Source organism: Kogia breviceps, chromosome 3, assembly GCF_026419965.1.
Source record: "Kogia breviceps isolate mKogBre1 chromosome 3, mKogBre1 haplotype 1, whole genome shotgun sequence".
NCBI classification, from domain to species: domain Eukaryota; kingdom Metazoa; phylum Chordata; class Mammalia; order Artiodactyla; family Physeteridae; genus Kogia; species Kogia breviceps.
The window spans coordinates 114,542,797-114,566,059 of record NC_081312.1 but is presented as its reverse complement, the minus strand read 5'-3'; the positions used below and the strand labels follow the sequence as shown (position 1 = coordinate 114,566,059).

General features: G+C 42.9%; 2 protein-coding genes across 2 annotated transcripts in view; one reads left to right on the top strand and one right to left on the bottom strand.

The window, feature by feature from the left end:
- The window catches only part of LOC131753377 (protein FAM169BP-like), an 83,658-nt gene extending 75,213 nt beyond the window's left edge, over positions 1 to 8,445 (bottom strand). Inside the window, 1 exon segment of the mRNA XM_067030711.1 lies at positions 8,381 to 8,445. The gene's annotated coding sequence lies outside the window, so the exon portion shown is untranslated.
- Positions 8,446 to 22,930: 14,485 nt separating this feature from the next.
- The window catches only part of PGPEP1L (pyroglutamyl-peptidase I like), a 48,784-nt gene continuing 48,451 nt past the window's right edge, over positions 22,931 to 23,263 (top strand). The window contains 1 exon segment of the mRNA XM_059058602.2: positions 22,931 to 23,082. Within this exon segment, the coding sequence (XP_058914585.1) occupies positions 23,049 to 23,082 (34 nt within the window). The 5' untranslated portion in view covers positions 22,931 to 23,048.

The following is a 23,263-nucleotide window of genomic DNA, read 5'->3' as shown; positions in this document are numbered from 1 at the left end:
CCTCCATCCAGCGGAAGTAACTTCCAACAATGTGGGTGAAATAAAAAACATTTTAGAAAAACAAAACCTGAGTTTACTACCAGCAGATCCTCCCTAACATTATTTCTAAAGGATGCCTATTATCAAGGGAAAGGAAATTGACCTCAGGGGGAAATCAGTCAAGAAGGAATGGGAGGCACTTCCCTCGTGGCTCAGTGGTTAAGAATCCGCCTGCCAATGCAGGGGACATGGGTTCGAGCCCTGGTCCCAGAAGATCCCACATGCCACAGAGCAACTAAGCCTGTGTGCCACAACTACTGAGCCTGCGCTCTAGAGCCCATGAGCCACAACTACTGAGCCCGCGTGCCACAACTACTGCAGCCCGCATACCTAGAGCCTGTGCTCCACAACAAAGAGAAGCCACCATAAATGAGAAGCCCACACACCGCAACAAAGAGTAGCCCCTGCTTGCTGCAACTAAAGAAAGCCCACGCACAGCAACGAAGACCCAACACAGCCAAAAATTAAATAAGTAAATTTATTTAAAAAAAAAAAAAAAAAGAAGAAGAAGGAATGGGAGCAAAGAAAATGAGAAACATGTGGATAAAACCCAAGCCAATGCTGACCCAAAACAAAAACTTCTAATTTAAGGAGATTTTTTTTAAAAAAATCATAACAGAACTAAGGTTCTACATAACACATAGCACAGAAATTGGGAAGGAAGTAATTTGAGTGAAGGCATTTCAAGGCCCTTATATGATTCCAGGGAAAGTTTAAAACTGACTAATTTCAGAATTAATTAGAATTAACATGTACATTAAAATATCTAAGTTAGTCCCTAAAAGAATAGAAATATAGATATTAAATTTCAAAATAGGAGAGAGAAAAAAATGGAATTAGGGCCAGGGTGGGGGAAATCTCAATTTTTAAAAAGGCAAGAAATGAAAACAAGATGATCTCTCAAATTCATATTTAATTCTTAAGATTAAAAACATATTCATCAAATTTCACAATTTGTATGGAACCACAAAAGACCCTGAATAGCCAAACCAATCTTGAGACAGAAAAACAGAACAGGAGGAATCAGGCTCCCTGACTTCAGACTATACTACAAAGCTACAGTAATCAAGACAGTATGGTACTGGCAAAAAAAACCAGAAATATAGATCAGTGGAACAGGACAGAAAGCTCAGAGGTAAACCCACGCACTTATCTTTGATGAAGGAGGCAAGAATATACAATGGAGAAAAGACAGCCGCTTCAATAAGTGGTGCTGGGAAAACTAGACAGCTACATGTAAAAGAATGAAATTAGAACACCTGCTAACACCATACACAAAAATAAACTCAAAATGGATTAAAGACCTAAATGTAAGGCCAGACACTATAAAACTCTTAGAGGAAAACATAGGCAGAACACTCCATGACATAAATCACAGTAAGATCCTTTTTGACCCACCTCCTAGACAAATGGAAATAAAAACAAAAATAAAGAAATGGGACCTAATGAAACTTAAAAGCTTTTGCACAGCAAAGGAAACCATAAACAAGACAAGAAGCTTGGGAGAAACCTCAGAATGGGAGAAAATATTTGCCAAAGAAGCAACGGACAAAGGATTAGTCTCCAAAATTTACAAGCAGCTCATGCAGCTCAGTATCAAAAAAACAACCCAATCCAAAAATGGGTGGAAGACCTAAATAGACATTTCTCCAAAGAAGATATACAGATTGCCAACAAACACATGAAAGAATGCTCAACATCACTAATCATTAGAGAAATGCAAATCAAAACTACAATGAGGTATATCACCTCACACCAGTCAGAATGGCTATCATCAAAAAATCTACAAATAATAAATGCTGGAGAGGGTGTGGAGAAAAAGGAACCCTCATGCACTGTTGGTGGGAATGTAAATTGGTACAGCCACTATACAGAACAGTATGGAGGTTCCTTAAAAAACTAAAAATAGAACTACCATGTGACCCAGCAATCCCACTACTGGGCATATACCCTGAGAAAACCATAATTCAAAAAGAGTCATGTACCACAATGTTCATTGCATCTCTATTTACAATAGCCAGGACATGGAAGCAACCTAAGTATCTATCGACAGATGAATGGATAAAGAAGATGTGGCACATATACACAATGGAATATTACTCAACCATAAAAAGAAATGTAATTGAGTTATTTGTAGTGAGGTGGATGGACCCAGAGTCTGTCATACAGAGTGAAGTAAGTCAGAAAGAGAAAAACAAATACCGTATGCTAACACATATATATGGAATCTAAAAACAAAAACAAAAAACATGGCTCTGAAGAACCTAGGGGCAGGACAGGAATAAAAATGCAGACATAGAGAATGGGCTTGAGGACAGGGGGAGGCAGAAGGGTAAGCTGGGACGAAGTGAGAGAGAGGCATAGACATATATACACTACCAAATGTAAAATAGATGGCTAGTGGGAAGCAGCCGCACAGCACAGGGAGATCAGCTCAGTGCTTTGTGACCACCTAGAGGGTGGGGTAGGGAGCATGGGAGGGAGATGCAAGAGGGAGGAGATATGGGGATATATGTATATACATAGCTGATTCACTTTGTTATACAGCAGAAACTAACACACCATTGTAAAGCAATTATACTCCAGTAAAGATGTTAAAAAGTATATATATATTCGCCAACAAGTAACTAGACTATGCTTTTGCACAAGGACAGATTTTTATTAGTGTTTTTACCAAGCATTTTTGAATATCTTAATAATATTTTTACTCAATTATCATGTATTCTGAAGAAACACAGAGCAATTCTTTTCCTTCTGCATAGCTCACAAAAATGTTTTTCCAGGACGTTCTAATAGCCCAAACGTGGGCAACACACATGCATTAAAGAAATCACTTGCTGGAAGACATAAAGGTCAAAATGAACAACCAAGTATAATTCACTGTTTGAGCCTATATGCCTCTCCCCACATACATACACTCACCAACCCTGGTCCGCTAAGCAGCATTTCACAGAGCACAGTGGGTGGGGAGACAGCACTGCGAGTGCAAGTCTCTGCAATGATGGCATCCCCACAACTTTGACTTCTCAAGCACTTACCACTGAGTGAAACACTCAGGGACTCCAATTAGGGGTTATTTCAGCAAAATGCACTGAGTAAATGAATACAGCTTTCTCTCTGTCAGTGCAACTTGCGAGTAGTGGTTAGAGACTCGGTTTCCAAGAAAAACACATTTGTCTTAATTTCTGCAAGACAAGGAAACCAAGCAGTCTAGGAGGGTTTGGGCCTTGAGAGCCCCCAACACACACATGGACAGAAGCTTCTCCTCTGCCCCCCCCCCGGGAGGCCCCAGCCCTCAGCCTCAGGCCATTCCCAGTGGCCCCCGTGGCTACCCAGATTCGGAGGAGCAAAGAAGCATCGAAATGATTCTGTGCCTCGACAGATAATAGGCACTGGTTTAAGCAGGAAGCGAAGCCACTGCCTGGGCACAGGGAATGCAAAGGGTCTGCTGCGAAAGGGTTCTGAGTGGTCCAAAGAAGCAGGGAGAGAGACATGCCTGGATTTTGACAGACAGTGGCCTTTGGATACACATGCTGTGTGTCCCACCCCCACTGAAGCTTGCTGATCGTTGGCCTTGGAAAATGAAACACCCACAACAGAGGATGGGTGCACTAAAAGGCATGGAATTTGTAAACCACAGCTGTTACATCCTAACAAACGTTATTCAAAGGCCCTGGACCTTCAGTTGCTACTGACAGTCACTTAACCCCCACAATAACCCTGACTTTAAAAGTCACGTGACACCAGACGCATCTGACCAACAAGTGTGCTTGAATTTTGCCCTAAAATTGCTTTCTATACCACACAACACAGCAGAAAACACAGCCCTTTTCTATAATCCTCTGTTTGGAATTTCCCAGAGCTGAGCTACAAGTAAGAATGTCATCAGAGGAGCCAGCAGCCAGCTGCTGTCAGGAACCCAGCTAAGGCCAGTCAGCCGGTCACCAGACTAGGGTTTCAAAGGTCAGAAAGACAACACCTCAGTGCCCACTCCTTTCCCACTGCTCAGCCCGAGTCCTGGACGCCTGGTCATTCACTCCATCCTGCCAGGCCACGGCGGGAGCCAGAGGGCAGGACACTAGCCATCTCTGGCCTGGCCTAGTATAGCAGAGATCCCTGTTTAATACAGACATAATACACCCCTGGATGTCTAGAGATGGGGGTGAACAACAACCATCTATAGGATGGATTCCATTATATGGCAAATAATCACAACCAACAGATAGGGGACATACAAAATGCCCAGGCCATTAGGAAGACCCACTGAGGACCAGGCCTTCCCAAGAAGAGTGGGACCCCTAGAAAGACATTCCCCAGGGGAGGAGCTGACCAGTGGCACTCAACCCCAAGGGTGGCAGGCCAGCTTGAATCACCCCACATCCTAAAACACACAATCTACAAAAATCTCCCAGCAACCCTTCCTGTAGCCAGGGAACCAACAAATGTCTTCACCAGCACCTGAAAGGAAATGATTCCTCCATCCAAAGCTCACAGGGCTCTGACCATGTGCCAGCGGCGAGCAGGGCGCTAGGACATAAAGATCGATCAGTAAGGGTCCTGCCCTCAGTAGGATTACAGTCTGGTTACAGTGACAGGAAGTAACTGACAAACTTCACTGCCGAGTGGAGTTTTAGAGACCATCTTATCCTTTCCCCTCCCTCCTGATGAAGGAATGGAGACTCACCTGGGGCACAAAAGCACTTAGTGACAGGAGTCCTAGTGTCCAGCCCAGCCCTCTATCATAACCCCAATGAGGACCTGCCCCTCAGGAACTGAGATTCCCCCAGGTTGCCAGGTCCCTGTTCCTCTAAGAGGACACTTCTACACCTTGAACTAGAGAAGATCCAAAATGGCTGATGAATATTTGATATTTTTTTTGAAGTGTTATGTTAACATGAGGTCATCTCTGAGGAGCTAGCTCATGGATTATCACCTTCCTGAGCCTCCACTTCGGTTTGGGGCAGGGGCAAGGGGGGCGGACATCACCCTCATTTCAAGTCCCTTTCTCTGGGGAGTCAGACCACCACCACCAATCAACCCCCAAATGAAATTCCAGCACTACCACTTACTAGCCAGGTGACCTTAGGCAAGTGACTATATCTCTGTACCTCAGCTTCCTCACCAGTAAAATGGGATAATAATAGTATCTACATTTACTATTTACTATGAGGATCAATTAAGGTAACGCTTAGAAAGGGTTTAGAGCAATACTTGGCAGGCAGAAAAGTGCTCCTAAGGGTTAGTTTACTAAAAGTGTCTTCAAGTCTCCTCCACCAAAAACGCAAGGGAAAAGCCACCTCCCCACATTCATACCACCACCTCAAGCTCAGCCTTCTCCCTCTTCTTGTTCCTAAAACATCAGCTATGCTTGACCCCCTTCAGGGTCATGTGACATGCCGACCCCCTTCCCTTCTGGCCTCTCCCTCTCCCTGACCCTCCTTCTCAGCCCATGCAGTCAGCACCTGCCTAGGCCTCCCTCAGCCCCAGGCCCTGCCCCCATGGGCTTCTTTTCTTTTCAGTCTCTCCTCCTTGGGTCTCAACCTCAGGTTCTCAGAGCTTCTCCCTCCCTGAGCCTTTGGGCTGTGCCCTCAGCTCCTCCCCACCTCCCACCTCCCAGGAGATGCCCACGTCATGCCTCCACCTGCTGTGCTCCTTCCACTCAGCAACAGGGGTCCCCAACAGAGCCCCAAAAGGGCCAGCACTGGCCTTTCGAGATTCCTCCTCTGCTCCAGCGTCAGTGTTTCTGACTAACTCTTCAGCGTCTCCAACAGGAAGCTACTGAAACATTTTGAAGTCACTGTGTTTAGACTGCATCATGTTTTCCCCCTCCCAGAGTCAGTTTCTTTAGTGGCATCACCACTGTCCCAACCCAAGCTTTGGAGTCATCCGGATTTTCCTCCTTGCTTGCTAGCTTTCCTGTCTATAAAGCTCTGCTTGTATTACCACTGCAAACTGTCTGGCACCTAACTTTTCAAAATTGGAACACTAAACTGACTTCCTAAATGGAGATCATAAAACAGGTAATTCTCTCAGACACTTTCATTTGCTGTGTAAACAGAAGCGGGGGGCAAAATAAAGGGCCTTCTCTGAGTCTACTCAAAATTTCACAAGGGGCCCAGTAGTCCACTCTGATGAACACAAGGTCTCATCTAATCCTTATGAGGCAGGTCAAGACCTTATTTTATAGATTAGGGAACTTCAAGGTAAAGGATGAGAGGAGTAATAGAACTGGGTCGTGTCTGACTTTCTTCTTCCTTTCTACTATACTCCAAGCTGAAATGACAGCAACTGATGGTCTGGTGGAATCTAAGATGGTCTTCAGTATCAGGGAAATTAAAAATACATACAGACTCAGAGAGAGAGAGAGAGAGAGAGAGAGAGAGAGAAAATGTGTGTGTGGCCCTGAGGTACGTTTTGAATTATTGAGGGTACCCCCACCCAGACACAGCAATATTGAGGAACCTCATCGAGATACAGAGGCAACTCCCACGGGAATGTCATGTGCCCTTTCCCTATCTTTTAGTGCTAGAACTAAGTGGGGACCGGAACACAGCCTTACCTGAAAGCACAATTCTCAGTTTCATGCTTCCTTGCTAAAAGAAAAAGGATTCCCTCGTAGGCATGGTTGGCTGAAGCCCTTTTTGGAAATGGGCTATCAAAGCTCAGGCATCGATTCAGCTATGTAAAACTCCCATCCATTAGGATCTAAGCACATGTGGAAATGATTAATGTGCAACTGCTGTGTGTCATCTGGGCCATCAGCAACCATGAAAGCCACAGCAAACACCGACATAAATACAGGAAAATTCTGAAACCGTTTAGGCCAACTACACTTTTCCAGAAGATGAAATTACCATTACTTTTCCCATTAAAACAGTAAAGCTGGGTAGAATAAGCACAACTCTAAGGCACTAGTTGGGAGGAACTTTCTGACTCATGGTACCACTCTGAGGGGGAGGGGAAGGGAGAAAGCTAAATTGAGCAGCTTTGTGTGCAGACCAGCTAAGTGTTTAAAATATATGAGATATTTCTGTACAATAAGTCCCGAAGTGGGCAAAGTCTTCTCCATTTTGCAGGTGAGAAAGGTGACAGCAAAGGAGCAAGTCACTTTTTCTTCTTGCCCCAGTTCTCAAACAATAAACTGGCAACAGCACTCACTATTAACCAACTTTCCAGAAAGGACCACAGAAAAATAAAAAACGAAATAGTACTTCTCCCTCTAAAACTAGAGACAAAACCCTTTCTCAATCTCTAGACCAATGAAAACGTTGACGAGGAATATAACTAATTCATACAAGTGGCAGTGGCCACCTTCTCTCCTTAAATCCCTCACCTGAAATCGGGAAAAACAACTCAAAGTCACATTTTTTTTGAATGCAGGTCACAATAACAAGTAATCCGCCGCCGTTGGCTTCTAATAAAAGGCAGAGGAGCCTCTGTAAGATTGAGTTTTTCCTTAGAGTGGTGGGAGAAAGTGGGGGCGCAGGGTTCTAGTGAGGGCCGGACTGGACGTGAGCACCCAGCCAAGGGGCCCTACGTGCCGCGGGTCCCCGGAGGAACAAAGGAAAGATGCAGGAGGGAAAGAGGCACTTCCTCGGCATCAAACGTCCCTATGCCTGCCTGCTCCCATCCAAATACTCCTTCCTTTGCAGTACTGCTGGAAACTCGGGGATTTGTCCCACGTGATTTCAAATTCAGAAGTCTCACGGTTTCGCCCGGTTCTCCGGAGAGGGGGCAGGCAAGGGACGCGAGGGAGGTGGCGGGCTCCCGGGCGCGCTCGCAAACCCAGGCTCCCCTGCTGGCCTGCAGGGCCCGGGGCGGCACGCCCGCCGCGCACCAGGCCGGGGGCCAGAACTGGCAGTCCCCGAACAGGGGCAACAGGGGCACCCGCCCTCCCCCGAGCTGCTTTACTGAACCCTCCCCACCGTGCGCTTCCCATTTCACAGACAAAACCACCAAGGCTAAGGGAAGGCAGAGAGTTCGCCAGGCCAGGCCATCGGGTCCCGGCTGCCGGGAGCCGTAGGGACGGCCGGGAGGGCGGTGACCGAGACCCCTCGGGGGTTGCCCCTCCCGGGGGTGGTCTCGCCCCTGATATCCCGGGCCGCCCACTATCTCGCTCCCTGGCGGCAACAGGTGCGCGGCTCGCGGCGCCCTGGCGCCGATTCCGGGGAAAGTTTCCCTGGCCGCGGCGCGTTGTTTACAGTCTCGTTTTGCAGCGCGGGGGCCCGGAGCGTACAGGCCAGCCCAGCCATTGAAACCCGACACGTGGGGTGGGGCCCGCGCGGCAGACCGCGAGGGAAGCGGGCAGGCTCCGGGCCGGCCTGGCCCCACCTCCCCTTACCTGCAGTCCTGCCCGCGGCCTCCGCCTCCATGCTCCCGCTTCCTGGGCGCCCAGCCCCGCCCCGGCCCCCTCCTGCAGGAATGCCCCTGCACCAGCACTGCGGCTGCCCATACCGCGCCTCGGTGTTTTCCCTGCCCCCCCCTCCCCCGCCTCCAGCGCCGGGGCCACCGCCCTGCGGTCGTCGCTAGCGACCCCTGCTCCCTGTAGACAGTTTCCAAAGCGAGCTCACGATGAGTAGTTAGTGAGTAGTTAGTATTTCTCTTGCTACTCCTGTTGGAAGAGAAGCAATTCGCAGCCCTACGCCCTCGCCAGCGTCCCTCGGCCTGGCACCCCACTCTCTACGCCCCTTCCCACTTCCTTCTATTAATTCTGTTTCTATGGGCAAGAATCGCTTGTATTATCCCTTTTTGAAAACGTATACAGTTGAAATCTAGCTCAAAGACAACGAATGGCCCCCATAACGCAGGGCCCCCAGTAATCTTTTCTGCCCATTTTTTCAGTCTTTTCAGTTTTTTTCCTAACAACTGTAAAGTGCTTTTTCTGATAGCTAATACCTTTTTTAATTAAATGTTCAAGCTTTTACTCACTTGAAGTGGCAAAATTCAATGAGAAGCAATTGTTTCTCTACTATTTCTTTTTGGCCTGTTTCAAGCTGTTTTTTTACAGGGGAGAGGAGGAGCAGGGGTAGTTTTAAAATGCCAATGGCCTTGGAACCCAAAGGCCTGTCAGCTGGTACCTACCCTCTTTGGTTGGCAGCTCTGAAGTTTGCGCTTCTGGACCGGCTCCCTCAGAGCTGTATCCTCAGCCCTTCTGATCCTCTGCCCCCAGGATGGGTGTAGAATTCATTTGCCTGCTTTCTCCTTGCACCCCAGCAAACAGTGGCTCCGGGGAGCCTCTCAGCTACTCCCCACCATGCAACCTCACCTTTGAAGCAACCCCCCTGAGGAAGACCAGGGCACCCCCAAGCAAAGGAAGAAAAATGGTCCCAGTTTCACTTCCATGGCTCATTGCTGCAGTATTTACTGTGTCCGGAGCTATAGGCTCCCCTTAGAGCTGAAACAGGAGGGAAGGGGGCAGGGCACAGCATTTGAAAGAATGACATAGCCCGAGGACATGACATAAACTGATTAGAGCCAAATGGGCCCAAGATGGCAGACAGGTCCACTTCCACGAGAACTTGAGGCTCAGTATACGCTCACTGTAACACTTCTGCAAGCTAAATGACACACCCACAGGCGCCATGACAGTTCCAAAGCCTACCATAAGGATCAAAAAGTGGACGATGGCTCAATTCCTGGAAATCCCCACCCCTTCCTGAGATAGCTGGAATACTTCTCCCACTCAGCCTATGAAATTACCCACCCCTATAAAAATCGACAACCCAATACCCTGGTGCCTTTCTCACCTTCTGAGATAGCCAACACTGCCTGTGGAGTGTGTTTCTCTCTAAATAAGTCCACTTCTTACCTATCACTTTGTCTCTCACTGAATTCTTTCCACGATGAGACATTAAGAACCTGAGCTTCATTAAGTCCTGAAACCAGGGGTGTGATCTCAGTTGGAAGACCATGGGTTTCGGCCGGGTTTGAGTCCCGGCCACATGGGTTCAAGTTCCAATCTGAGGTGCATGTTTTCAGAGCCACCCTGAGTCATCTCTTGGAAGTGTGAGACTTCATTCTCATTTTCTACAGAGCTCCTTGGGTGATAGCATTCCAGACACAACTCCTCCAAACACCTTATTTTCATTCAACACATATTTGTTAGCTTCCTAGTATGTGCCCTATATGTTCTAGATTCTAGGGATTCAGCAGTGAACAAAATGGACAAAACCTTGCCTTCATGGAGGTTACTTTCTGGGCAGGAGTGGTCAGGAGATAAAGAGAACATAATAGTATGTTAAATAACAGCTAAGGAAAAAAATAAAACAGAGAAACGGGATGGGAGGAGGCTTTTATAATTTTAAATAAAGTGTTAATTGTAAGCCTTGTTGAAAGGATGACATCTGAGGAAAAACATGAAGAAAATGAAGGAGCTAGACATGTGGGAAGGGAAAATGGCCAAGGCTACAGCAAGTACAAAGGTCCTGCGGTGGGAGGAAATCTCTTTTTTGGCTCCTGTGCCTTTGTGGAGCCCCTGATGATCGAGGGTGCTACTTAAGCTGTTGGCACATAGGGCTAAAGATTTATTAATCTCTGCTGCAAAACAATTGTTCAAAGGCCTTGATACATTTTTTTAAATTACTCACATGGTACCTGAATACATGGTCCTTTTAAAAAAAGAAACAGCAATAGACTGAAAAGTTCCTTGCTTCTCAGCTGCTTATTCAACTCCTGTCCCAAAGTCAGAACTTAGTCAAATACTTCCTCTTTTCCTTTATAGTTTCTGGGTATTCTGTCTTGCTTGTGTAGGCTGAAACCACCCCCAAATTAGAAATAAACAGTTCTACTTTTGCTTTCAGTGTTTGAACTGTTTTGGTCTTTAGATTTGGATTTAAATCCAAGTAGATGGACTTCCCTGGGGGTCCAGTGGTTAAGAGTCTGTGTTTCCATTGCAGGGGGTGCAGGCTTGATCCCTGGATGGGGAACAAAAATCCCACATGCCACATGGCATGGCCAACAAATAAAAATAAATCCAAATAGAATTTATTTATGTATACTGCATAAGGAATGGATCTCACTATAGCCAATTATCCCCACACCATCAAATGGTCTATTCTTTCCTCCACTAATTTGAGTTAATTCCTTAACCATATTTTAAATCCTTATATACATTATGGCTCTTGTTTTATTGCCCTATTCATACAATACCACACTATTTGAATTACCACAGCTTCATCATATATTTGGAAATATAGGAGGACAAACCACCCTCATCAAATATTGGAACCAACTAATTAAGGATATTGAGGTTTCACTGAGATTGTGTCTAGTTTTAAACATTAATTTGCAGAATATTAGCATCTTTAAAGTTTTGAGTCTTCCCATCAAAGAACATAGCACACCTTGGTTTAGTCTGGTCTTTTCTTTTTCTTTTTTTCTTTTTTCTTTTTTTTTAAACATCTTTATTGGCATATAATTGCTTTACAATGGTGTGTTAGTTTCTGCTGTATAACAAAGTGAATCAGCTATACCTATACATATATCCCCATATCCCCTCCCTCTTGAGCCTCCCTCCCACCCTCCCTATCCCACCCCTCTTGGTCATCACAAAGCATCCAGCTGATCTCCTTGTGCTATGCAGCTGCCTCCCACTAGCTATCTATTTTACCTTTGGTAGTGTATATTTGTGAATGCTACTCTCTCACTCCGTCCCAGCTTACCCTTCCCCCTGCCACCATGTCCTCAATTCCATATTGTACATCTGCATCTTTATTCCTGTCCTAACCCTAGGTTCATCAGAACCATTTTTTTCAGATTCCATATATATGTGTTAGCATACGGTATTTGTTTTCCTCTTTCTGAATTACTTCACTCTGTAATGACAGACTCTAGGGCCATTCACCTCACTACAAATAACTCAATTTCGTTTCTTTTTATGGCTGAGTAATATTCCATTGCATATATGTGCCATCTCTTCTTTTATCCATTCATCTGTCAATGGAACATTGTGGTACATGTCTCTTTTTGAATTACGGTTTGTCAGGGTATATGCACAGCAGTAGGATTGCTGGGTCATATGGTAGTTCTATTTTAGTTTTTTAAGGAACCTCCATACTGTTCTCCATAGTGGCTGTATCAGTTTACATTCCCACCACAGTGCAAGAGGGTTCCCTTTTCCCCACACCCTCTCCAACATTTATTGTTTGTAGTTGTTTATTTTTTTGTCAGGGTGTCCACCTTTTATTTTATTTTATTTTATTAACATCTTTATTGGCGTATAATTGCTTTACCATGGTGTATTGTCCCAGCTTACCCTTCCCACTCCCCATGTGCTCAAGTCCATTCTCTACATCTGCATATTTATTCCTGTCTGCCCCTAGGTTCTTCAGAACCATTTTTTTTTAGATTCCATATATATGTGTTAGCATACGGTATTTGTTTTTCTCTTTCTGACTTACTTCACTCTGTATGACAGAATCTAGGTCCATCCACCTCACTACAAATAACTCAATTTCGTTTCTTTTTATGTCTGAGTAATATTCCATTGCATATATGTGCCACATCTTTTCTTTCTTTTTCTTTTTTGTAATGGCTGCATTGGGTCTTTGCTGCTGCATGCAGCCTTTCTCTAATTGCAGCAAGTGGGGGGCTACTCTCTGTTGTGGTGCGTGGGCTTCTCATTGCAGTGGCTTTTCTTGTGGAGCACAGGCGCTAGGTGTGCAGGCTTAAGTAGTTGTGTCTTGTGGGCTCTAGAGCACAGGCTCAGGAGTTGTGGTACATGAGCTTAGTTGCTCCACGGCATGTGGTATCTTCCCAGACCAGGGCTCGAACCTGTGTCCCCTGAATTGGCAGATGGATTCTTAACCATTGTGCCACATCTTCTTTATCCATTCATCTCTCAATGGACACTTTGCAGATTTTTTGATGATGGCCACTCTGACCAGTGTGAGGTGATACCTCATTGTGGTTTTGATTTGCATTTCTCTAATGATTAGTGATGTTGAGCATCCTTTCATGTGTTTGTTGGCAATCTGTATATCTTCTTTGGAGAAATGTCCATTTAGGTCTACCACCCATTTTTGGATTGGGTTGTTTGTTTTTTTGATATTGAGCTACATGAACTGCTTGTATATTTTAGAAATTAATCCTTTGTCCGTTGTTTCATTTGCAAATGTTTTCTCCCACTCTGAGTGTTGTCTTTTGGTCTTGTTTATGGTTTCCTTTGCTGTGCAAAAGCTTTTAAGTTTCATTAGGTCCCATTTCTTTATTTTTGTTTTTATTTCCATTTCTCTAGGAGGTGGGTCAGAAAGGATCTTGCTGTGATTTATGTCATACAGTGTTCTGCTTATGTTTTCCTCTAAGAGTTTTATAGTGTCTGGCCTTACATTTAGGTCTTTAATCCATTTTGAGTTTACTTTTGTGTATGATGTTAGCAGGTGTTCTAATTTCATTCTTTTACATGTAGCTGTCCAGTTTTCCCAGCACCACTTATTGAAGAGGCTGTCTTTTCTCCATTGTACATTCTTACGTCCTTCATCAAAGATAAGGTGACCACATGTGTGTGGGTTTATCTCTGGGTTTTCTATCCTGTTCCATTGATCTATGTTTCTGTTTTTGTGCCAGTACCATACTGCCTTGATTACTGTAGCTTTGTAATATAGTCTGAAGTCTGGGAGCCTGATTCTTCCTGCTCTGTTTTTCTTTCTCAAGATTGCTTTGGCTCTTCGGGGTCTTTTGTGTTTCCATACAAATTGTGCACTTTTTAGTTCTAGTTCTGTGAAAAATGCCATTGGTAATTTGATGGGGATTGCATTGAATCTGTAGATTGCTTTGGGTAGTAGAGTCATTTTCACAATGTTGATTCTTCCAATCCAAGAACATGGTATATCTCTCCATCTGTTTGTATCATCTTTAATTTCTTTCATCAGTGTCTTATAGTTTTCTGCCTTCAGGTCTTTGTCTCCTTAGGTACATGTATTCCTAGGTATTTTATTCTTTTTCTTGCATTGGTAAATGGGAGTGTTCCCTTAATTTCTCTTTCAGATAATTCGTCATTACTGTATAGGAATGCAAGAGATTTCTTTGCATTAATTTTGTAACCTGCAACTTTACCAAATTCATTGATTAGCTCTAGTAGTTTTCTGGTAGCATCTTTAGGATTCTCTATGTATAGTATCATGTCACCTGCAAACAGTGACAATTTTACTTCTTCTTTTCCTATTTGGATTCCTTTTATTTCTTTTTCTTCTCTGATTGCCATGGCTTAAAACTTTCAAAATTATGTTGAATAATAGTAGTGAGAGTGGGAAACCCTATCTTGTTCCTGTTCTTAGTGGAAATGGTTTCAGTTTTTCATCATTGAGAATGATGTTGGCTGTGGGTTTATCATATATGGCCTTTATTATGTTGAGGTAGGTTCCCTCTAAGCCCACTTTCTGGAGAGTTTTTATCATAAATGGGTGTTGAATTTTGTCGAAAGCTTTTTCTGCATCTATTGAGATGATCATATGGTTTTTATCCTTCAATTTATTAATATGGTGTATCACATTGATTGAGTTGCATATATTGAAGAATCCTCTCATTCCTGGGATAAACCCCACTTGATCATGGTGTATGATCCTTTTAATGTGCTTTTGGATTCTGTTTGCTAGTATTTTGTTGAGGATTTTTGCATCTATATTCATCAGTGATATTGGCCTATAGTTTTCTTTTTTTGTGATATCTTTTTCTGGTTTTGGTATCAGGGTGATGGTGGCCTCGTAGAATGAGTTTGGGAGTATTCCTCCCTCTCTATATTTTGGAAGAGTTTGAGAAGGATATGTGTTAGCTCTTCTCTAAATGTTTGATAGAATTCAACTGTGAAGCCATCTGGTCCTGGGTTTTTGTTTGTTGGAAGATTTTTAATCACAGTCTCAATTTCAGTGCTTGTGATTGTTCTGTTTATATTTTCCATTTCTCGCTGGTTCTGTCTTGGAAGGTTGTACTTTTCTAAGAATTTGTCCGTTTCTTCCAGGTTGTCCATTTTATTGGCATTAGTAGTAGTCTGTGAACAGTAGTCTGTAGTAGTCTCTCATGATCCTCTGTGTTTCTGCAGTGTCAGCTGTTACTTCTCCTTTTTCATTTCTAATTCTGTTGATTTGAGTCTTCTCCCTTTTTTTTTCTTGATGAGTCTGGCTAATGGTTTATCAATTTGTTTATCTTCTCAAAGAACCAGCTCTTAGTTCTATTGATCTTTGCTATTGTTTCCTTCATTTTTTGCCATTTATTTTTGATCTGATCTTTACGATTTCCTTCTTTCTGCTAATTTTGGAGGTTTTTTTTATTCTTCTTTCTCTAATTGCTTTATGTGTAAGGTTGTTTATTTGAGAGTTTTCTTGTTTCTTGAGGTAGGATTGTATTGCTATAAACTTCCTTTTTAGAACTGCTTTTGCTGCATCCCATAGTTTTTGAGTCATTGTGTTTTCATTGTCATTTGTTTCTAGGTATTTTTTTATTTCATCTTTGATTTCTTCAGTTTTCTCTTGGTTATTTAGTAGCGTATTGTTTAGCCTCCATGTATTTGTGTTTTTTACAGTTTTTTTCCTGTAATTGATATCTAGTCGCATAGCATTGTGGTCAGAAAAGATATTTGATACAATTTCAGTTTTCTTAAATTTACCGAGGCTTGACCCAAGATATGATCTATCCTGGAGAATGTTCCATGAGCACTTGAGAAGAAAGTGTATTCTGTTGTTTTGGGATGGAATGTCCTACAAATGTCAATTAAGTCTGTATTCTGTTGTTTTTGGATGGAATGTCCTATAAATATCAATTAAGTCCATCTTGCTTAATGTATCATTTAAAGCTGTGTTTCCTCATTTATTTTCATTTGGATGATGTGTCCATTGGTGAAAGTGGGGTGTTAAAGTCCCCTACTACTTTAGTGTTACTGTCAATTTCCCCTTTTATGGTTGTTAGCATTTGCCTAATATATTAAGGTGCTCCTATGTGGCGTGCATAAATATTTACAATTGTTATATCTTCTTCTTGGATTGATCCTTTGATCATTATGTAGTGTCCTTCTTTGTCTCTTGTAATAGTCTTTATTATAAAGTCTAGTCTGATATGAATATTCCTACTCCATCTTTCTTTTGATTTCCAATTGCATGGAATATCTTTTTCCATCCCCTCACTTTCAGTCTGTTTGTGTCCCTAGGTCTGAATTGGGTCTCTTGTAGACAGCATATATACAGGTCTTGTTTTTGTACCCATTCAGCCAGTCTATGTTTTTTGGTTGGAGCATTTAATCCATTTACTTTTAAGGTAATTATCAATATGTATGTTCCTATTACCATTTTCTTAATTGTTGTGGGTTTGTTTTTGTATGTTTTTTCCTTCTTTTGTGTTTCCTGCCTAGAGAAGTTCCTTTAGCATTTGTTGTAAAGCTGGTTTGTTGGTGCTGAATTCTCTTAATGTTTGCTTGTCTGTAAAGGTTTTAGTTTCTCTGTTGAATCTGAATGAGATCCTTGCTGGGTAGAGTAATCTTGGTTGTAGGTTTTTCCCTTTCATCACTTTATTTGTTTATTTATTTAACATATTATTGGAGTATAATTGCTTTACAATGGTGTGTTAGTTTCTGCTTTATAACAAAGTGAATCAGCTATCCTTTCATCACTTTAAATATGTCCTGCCACTCCCTCTGGCTTGTAGAGTTTCTGCTGAAATATCAGCTGTTAACCTTATGGGATTTCCTTGTATGTTATTTGTTTCTTTTCCCTTGCTGCTTTTAATACTTTCTTCTTCGTATTTAATTTTTTTTTAATTTTTTATAGTTTGATTAATGTGTGTCATGGTGTGTTTCTCCTTGGTTTTATCCTGTATGGGACTCTCTGTGCTTCCTAGACTTGATTGACTATTTCCTTTCCCATGTTAGGGAAGTTTTTGACTATAATCTCTTCAAATATTTTCTCAGACCTTTTCTTTTTCTCTTCTTCTTCTGGGACTCCTATAATTCAAATATTGGTGTGTTTAAATGTTGTCCCAGAGGTCTCTGAGACTGTCCTCAATTCTTTTCATTCTTTTTTCTTTATTCTGTTCTGCAGTAGTTATTTCCACTATTTTATCTTCCAGGTCACTTATCCGTTCTTCTGCTCTGTTATTCTGCTATTGATTCCTTCTAGAGAATTTTTAATTTCATTTATTGTGTTGTTCATCATTGTTTGTTTGCTTTTTAGTTCCTTTAGGTCCTTGTTAAACGTTTCTTGTATTTTCTCCATTCTATTTCAAGGCTTTTGGATCATCTTTATAATTACTCTGAATTCTTTTTCAGGTAGACTGCCTATTTCCTCTTCATTTGTTTGGTCTGATGGGTTTTTACTTTGCTCCTTCATCTGCTGCATATTTCTCTGTCTTCTCATTTTAACTTACTTACTGTGTTTGGGGTCTCCTTTTCGCAGGCTTCAAGTTTGTAGTTCTTGTTATTTTTGGTGTCTGCCCCCAGTGGGTGAGGTTTGTTCAGTGGCTTGTGTAGGCTTCCTGGTAGTCGGGACTGGTGCCTGTGTTCTGGTGGGTGGGGCTGGATCTTGTCCTTCTGGTGGGCAGGGCCACATCCAGTGGTGTGTTTTGGGGTGTCTGTGAACTTAATATGACTTTAGACAGCTTCTCTGCTAATGGGTGTGGTTGTGTTCTTGTCTTTCTAGTTGTTTGGCAGGGAGTGTCCAGCACTGGTGCTTGCTGGCCGTTGGGTGGAGCTGGGTCTTAGTGTTGAGACGGAGATCTCTGGGAGAGCTCCCGCTGATTGATATTTCGTGGGGACAGGAGGTCTCTAGTGTCCAATATCCTGGACTCAGTTCTCCCACCTTGGAGGCTCAGGCCTGACAGCCAGTCAGAGCACCAAGAACCCCTTTTAAGCAGAGATGAATTGGAGTCTTTCTTTGACAGTAGGTAGTCTTCCCTTACGGTCTCATCAGTGCAGCTTTTTTTTCACTTTTCCTTCCTGCTTCGTCTAGTTTCATAGGGTGTAACATAGAGGCCTCTTACCTGGCGCTTCAGACCAGAGTTCCTAGTGCGAAATGGCTGCACCTGGCACCTCAGGTCAGCAGATATGTGAGTTACTTTTATGTTTTATCTTTTTTTATTTGCCAAAGTTCTACAGTTCTTACAAATGGATCTCATATATTCCTTGCTAGGTTTATTCCTATATATTTCTGATATTTGTCAGCTATTTTGAATGGCTCTTTCTTTTCTTCAATTACATTTACCAGTCAGTTATTTCTGGTATATAAGAAAACCGTTAGCTTGGGTCAATGCCAGTCTTACATTCAGCCACTTTTATGAGGTCCAGTAATCTCTAAAGTCAATTATCACAGAATTTCTTGGTAGACTATCAGATGGTCTGTAAATCAGTTGTTGGATTTCTAACTCTTGCTCAAACTTACTCAGGCACATGGCACTCATTTTTGACACCAAAATTGCCCTTAACTCTAACAGAGAAAAAATGAAAAATATTGTTATATATATAAACCAGAAAATAGGGGCTTGGAGCATGTTTTCAGTATGGTCCTCCCTTCATTCCAGGAGGTTGTTAAGCGCTCTGATGTGTCCTCCATCTGGCCTCATTTATCTACACAGGAATTTCCTCAGTGTTAAGAACACAACTGTTCTAGCCATTCCCAAGATATTTGTGAAATTCAAAAGAAAAATCCAGTATTTAAACAATAGGGCTAGCAAGCTACTGGATTTTAATAAATAAACCAATTCCTGTAGCTGCAGTTGCTACTTTTCAGTCAAGGAAATGTAGTCCTTAAAAAAAAAAAAAAAAAAAATCAAGACAGCAAAAGTCAAAGGGAAAAATACAAGACAGAAGAAAAATATAGGCAAAACATTCTTTTATAAAATGTAAGGAAACTATTACCTATGATGTATCACAGAAGACTGCTAGAAATTTTAAAACACTAATTTTTCAAGCTATTAATTCATATTGCATAGGTGAAGTTATAAAAACTTATATCTTCTATACTGGTTTCCCATGGAATGTTAAAGATAATCCCAGCATTATTATATGGTCTCTCACATAGCAATTCCCTCATTGTTTTAAACCAGTTTTAAATGGTTGTTTCAGAATGTTATAAAAGTCTCAAATTTTGTATATTTAAATAAGTAAATGTCATAAGCATTTGAGAGCAAGGCTTTAGTAGGAAGATGAATATATGGCATGAATAAGGCATGAATATATGGCACCTGAAACCTTCAAAAAAATGAAGTACAGCTTCAGGATCCTTCCTTACCTGGGTGTTGGAGCCTAATCTTGCCTAGGACAACTAGCAATTACACATAGATGGGTGAGAAAAAATATTAATTGATAACTGCTTCAGTGAGCTAATTCCACAGTGGTAAAAATCATAAATACTATCATTTTGAACACAAAACTGTCTACCACATTTATTCAGAATGCTCTTCTAATTTAACACCAGGTGAACCTAACAAAAAAAAGGAAAGCAATGAGGTTTTTGATGGAACATTCTGAATTATTTAATCCTTGTTTTTATTTTAATTAAAATCTACTCATTTAATTGAAAATTTGTTCATGTATACCACAAGGTCACTTTATCATCAGCTCCATCATGTTCCATACCAGAGAAAAATTATATTCTAAGGCAGGGTTTGTCAAACTACAACCCACAGCCCCAACCCAGCCCACTGCTTATTTTTGTGCAGCCTGTGGACTAGAATAATTTTCACATTTGTAGATAGTTGAAAAAAAACTAGAAGAAGAAGAATAGTTTATGACACATGGACATTCAAATTTCAGCGTCCATAGATAATTATTGGTACACTGCCGTGCCTGCTTATTTGCATATTATCTATGGCTGCTGGAAAATCCACCTGGCCCACAAAGCTTAAATATTTACTATCTACTTCTTTACAGAAACTGTGTATCCACCCCTGTTGGACTATTAAGCTGAAAAGGCAAGGTAATAGGAGAGGGTGATTCCCAAAGTCTACCTTAGGAGACTGACATTTTTGGAGAACTTGTTAGTGCTTTGACAAGAGGCAGTTTGGCTAGGAGTTCTATGTTTTATGGTAGAGTAAGTAGCTGATTTGGAAGCAGTGATGTTTGACAGAGGAGTGTTGCTGTTGTTGTTATTATTATCATTTTAACCACCAGTACTTCTTGCTGATTTATATTCTCCACCTCCCAAGAGGAATTTGACCAGTTTGATTACATCTCATTTATGTGAAGTGTACAAAATATGTTGCAAGAATTGTTTGTGTCAAAGAGAATAAACAAACTTTTTAATCCTTCTTCCTTAAGCAGGAAGTCACAACTTGCCAATAAGCAATTTAAAACAAACCCCGCAATGTTGTATGTTTGATTCAAAACAAGAAATATTTTAGGCCTTGGGATACTGTCATCTTGGCAACCCCATTTGTCCTCCCTGGTGAGAACACGTGCACACTGCTGCTTGCTTTCTGGTTCAGTGAGAGAGTGTCACACCTTGCCCTCTTAATCCCAGAGTCAAATATGATTACAAATTTTCCTTCCGGAATCTAACTTGTAAGGAAGATCACTGTGCTTTTTGTTAAACAAGACATCTCTCTTTAGTTGCCCTATTCATTCTCAGGCTTACTATATTTCATCGGCCTAAAGATTATGTTTGACATCGGCAATTGTTAGAGACCATTTGTTTTTACAGTGGAAAAAGAAATAAAAGTGCAAATGTCAGACCTCAAAATCCATACTTCTCTGAATTGTTCTCATTTTCGAGAATGAGAATGTGTGTGTCTTTCCCCCAAGTGGAGAAAATGTCACTGTGGCTAAGTCGAAATAGTTTATGTCTCTCATTTTTCTTTTTCATTAACTGCAAAATTAGAGGAAGTTTTAGGACATAATAAGTGAATTATGGGAAAGTGAAAATTCTAGGACACATCCCAGTTGCAGTTAAATTTAGGAATGGCTCATGTCAAATCCTGAAAAAAATAAAAAAGTAAAAATTGCAGCTTCATTATCAGAAAAGTAACACTGTTAAAAACGGACAAGGCTTCCCTGGTGGCACAGTGGTTGAGAGTCCGCCTGCTGATGCAGGGAACGCGGGTTCGTGCCCCGGTCCGGGAAGATCCCACGTGCCGCGGAGCGGCTGGGCCCTTGATCCATGGCCGCTGGGCCTGCGCGTCCGGAGCCTGTGCTCCGCAGCGGGAGAGGCCACAGCAGTGAGAGGCCCGCGTACCGCAAAACAAACAAACAAACAAACAAACAAACAAAAAACAGACAGTCTTAGCAGTTGAGGAGTCTGTTTTGAAGCCTGATAAGTTAACATTAGTAAACCAGTAAGTAACATTAGTAAACAAGTTAGATACCCAGACCTTGTTAGTTACATTGATGTCAGAATTTGACCTTAGCAGAAACCAACTTAACAAATGTGGGCATTTTTTAGTGATCTAATCTCCTCATTTATAACTGTGATGAACAAGCGAAGCCCTCCTGATAGAAGGACTAGTTGAGTGACATGAACTAGGGGAGCCATTTACCAGAGGTGGTGGTGGGGAACATCAACCGTGAGAATATGAGAAACCGGTTAATTGCTCTCAAACTTGTAATTTTGTATTGTCTAATCTCAAAATAGGGTGAAATGAAAAGCTCTCTATATCCTCTGCAAAACAAGCTGGCCCCATCTTCCCAGAGCAGGCATGGGAAGGCCACTGGGGGCAAATGCCACTTCCCACCTGTTCTGTGCTGTAAATAAGCCTGCAGCCCACACCAGGGGCCAATTAAAAGGAATGGCTGTTGGTTCAGTGGCCCAGGAAGGCATCAGGTGGACTCTACTTCCTTGGCAGCGATCCCAGTTAAGGTGTATTGTTTATCAGGGGGCCAATTAAGAAGATGGAATTAAGAAGAGGTCACGCCCTCTATTAAAGAGTAGTCTGAACCTGGGGAAGCAGTATGATGCTGGGGGTGGTGGGGTTCTCCTGGCTGCCCCTGGATGGAGCCTCTCATGGTAATGCCCAGATGGGGAAAGAGAATTATGGTTTTTGTACCTCTTATTAGACAACTTTTGTAAAAAGTATTTTTAATTTTAAAAAAGGTGTTTGTTTTAAGTAATATAGTCTGAAAAGTCAAGATGTCGCATAACTAGCCCCAAATGTTAGCTCTTTTGGTTACTGTGACACAAAAAGGAGGAGGAATGGGCTGTAGAGCCAGGTGACCTGCGAAAGCATTTAGTGGTGCGTGTAGCTAGTCAAGCGCCCTATTCAGCACTGATGCAGGCAGAACTGGGGACGGTGAGAGCACAGCCAGGGAAGGCCATGCAAACACTGCTGGCCGAGTGAGCCTCTGCACCCAGGGCTGTGGGAGGTATGGGGACAGTGGGCTGGGGTAAGACTCCACCCAGGAAGCGGTGCTGCGATCATCCCCATTTCGCTGCAAGGAGAAGCGGGTGGGGCACAGGTTAACTTGCCTGCGGAGCCACAGCTTACAGGCAGCAGGTGCTTTCAAACCATCACTTTTAGCTATAAGCTTCATCTGTGGTTTTGGTTTCTTTTTCCTGTTTTTTTTAAACATATTTTGCAAAATCGGTTTCAAGAACTACCAAATTTCATCCAGCCAAGGTCTAAACAAAACAACTTGTAAGGTCCCCACCATCCTGATTCGCTGGGGGGCTGTACGGGTTTCAGCACCTTTTAGCCCCCGTCCAATCCCAGTCCCAGGCAAACTGGGACAGTTGGTCGCCAGACTCGTGGCTCACGTCCGAACATACCGACCAACAAAATGACCCCGCCCCCAAGTGGCCAGAAAGACCCTGATGGCGTTCCGACCCTCTACTTTTCTGTTGCCGCAGCCTGTGCGTCCTGAGCTGGCTATTTCTGCTTGGGGGGGGTGGGGGGGGGGCGGGGGCGGTGTTGTCTTACACCCTCCCCCCAACTCCAGAGTCTTCAGTCTTTCAGGGCCCCCAAAACGCTGCGGGGCGGGGTGGTTGGTCCCCACACCAGCGGGAGGCCCGCGACCAGTCGGGAGGGGTGCGCGGCGCTCAGAGCGCCCAGGGCCGGGCCTCTGACCCGCGCAGGCGCAGAAGCGCGCTCCCACCTCCGGTTTCATGGATTCCCAGTCCAGCTGCGTGGTGGTGACTGGTAAGACGACTTTTCTGCTTTCCCACTTGCTGCTGCTTTTAGCCTGACCATGGAATGCGCACTTGCCTGATCCTGGTCATAAACAGTTCCCTCATGGGGAAAAACGAGTGGCAACTGGTGGTTCCAATAATTCCAGATGGAGCTAACTTCCTGCTATGCCCTATTAAAAACAAAACAAAAC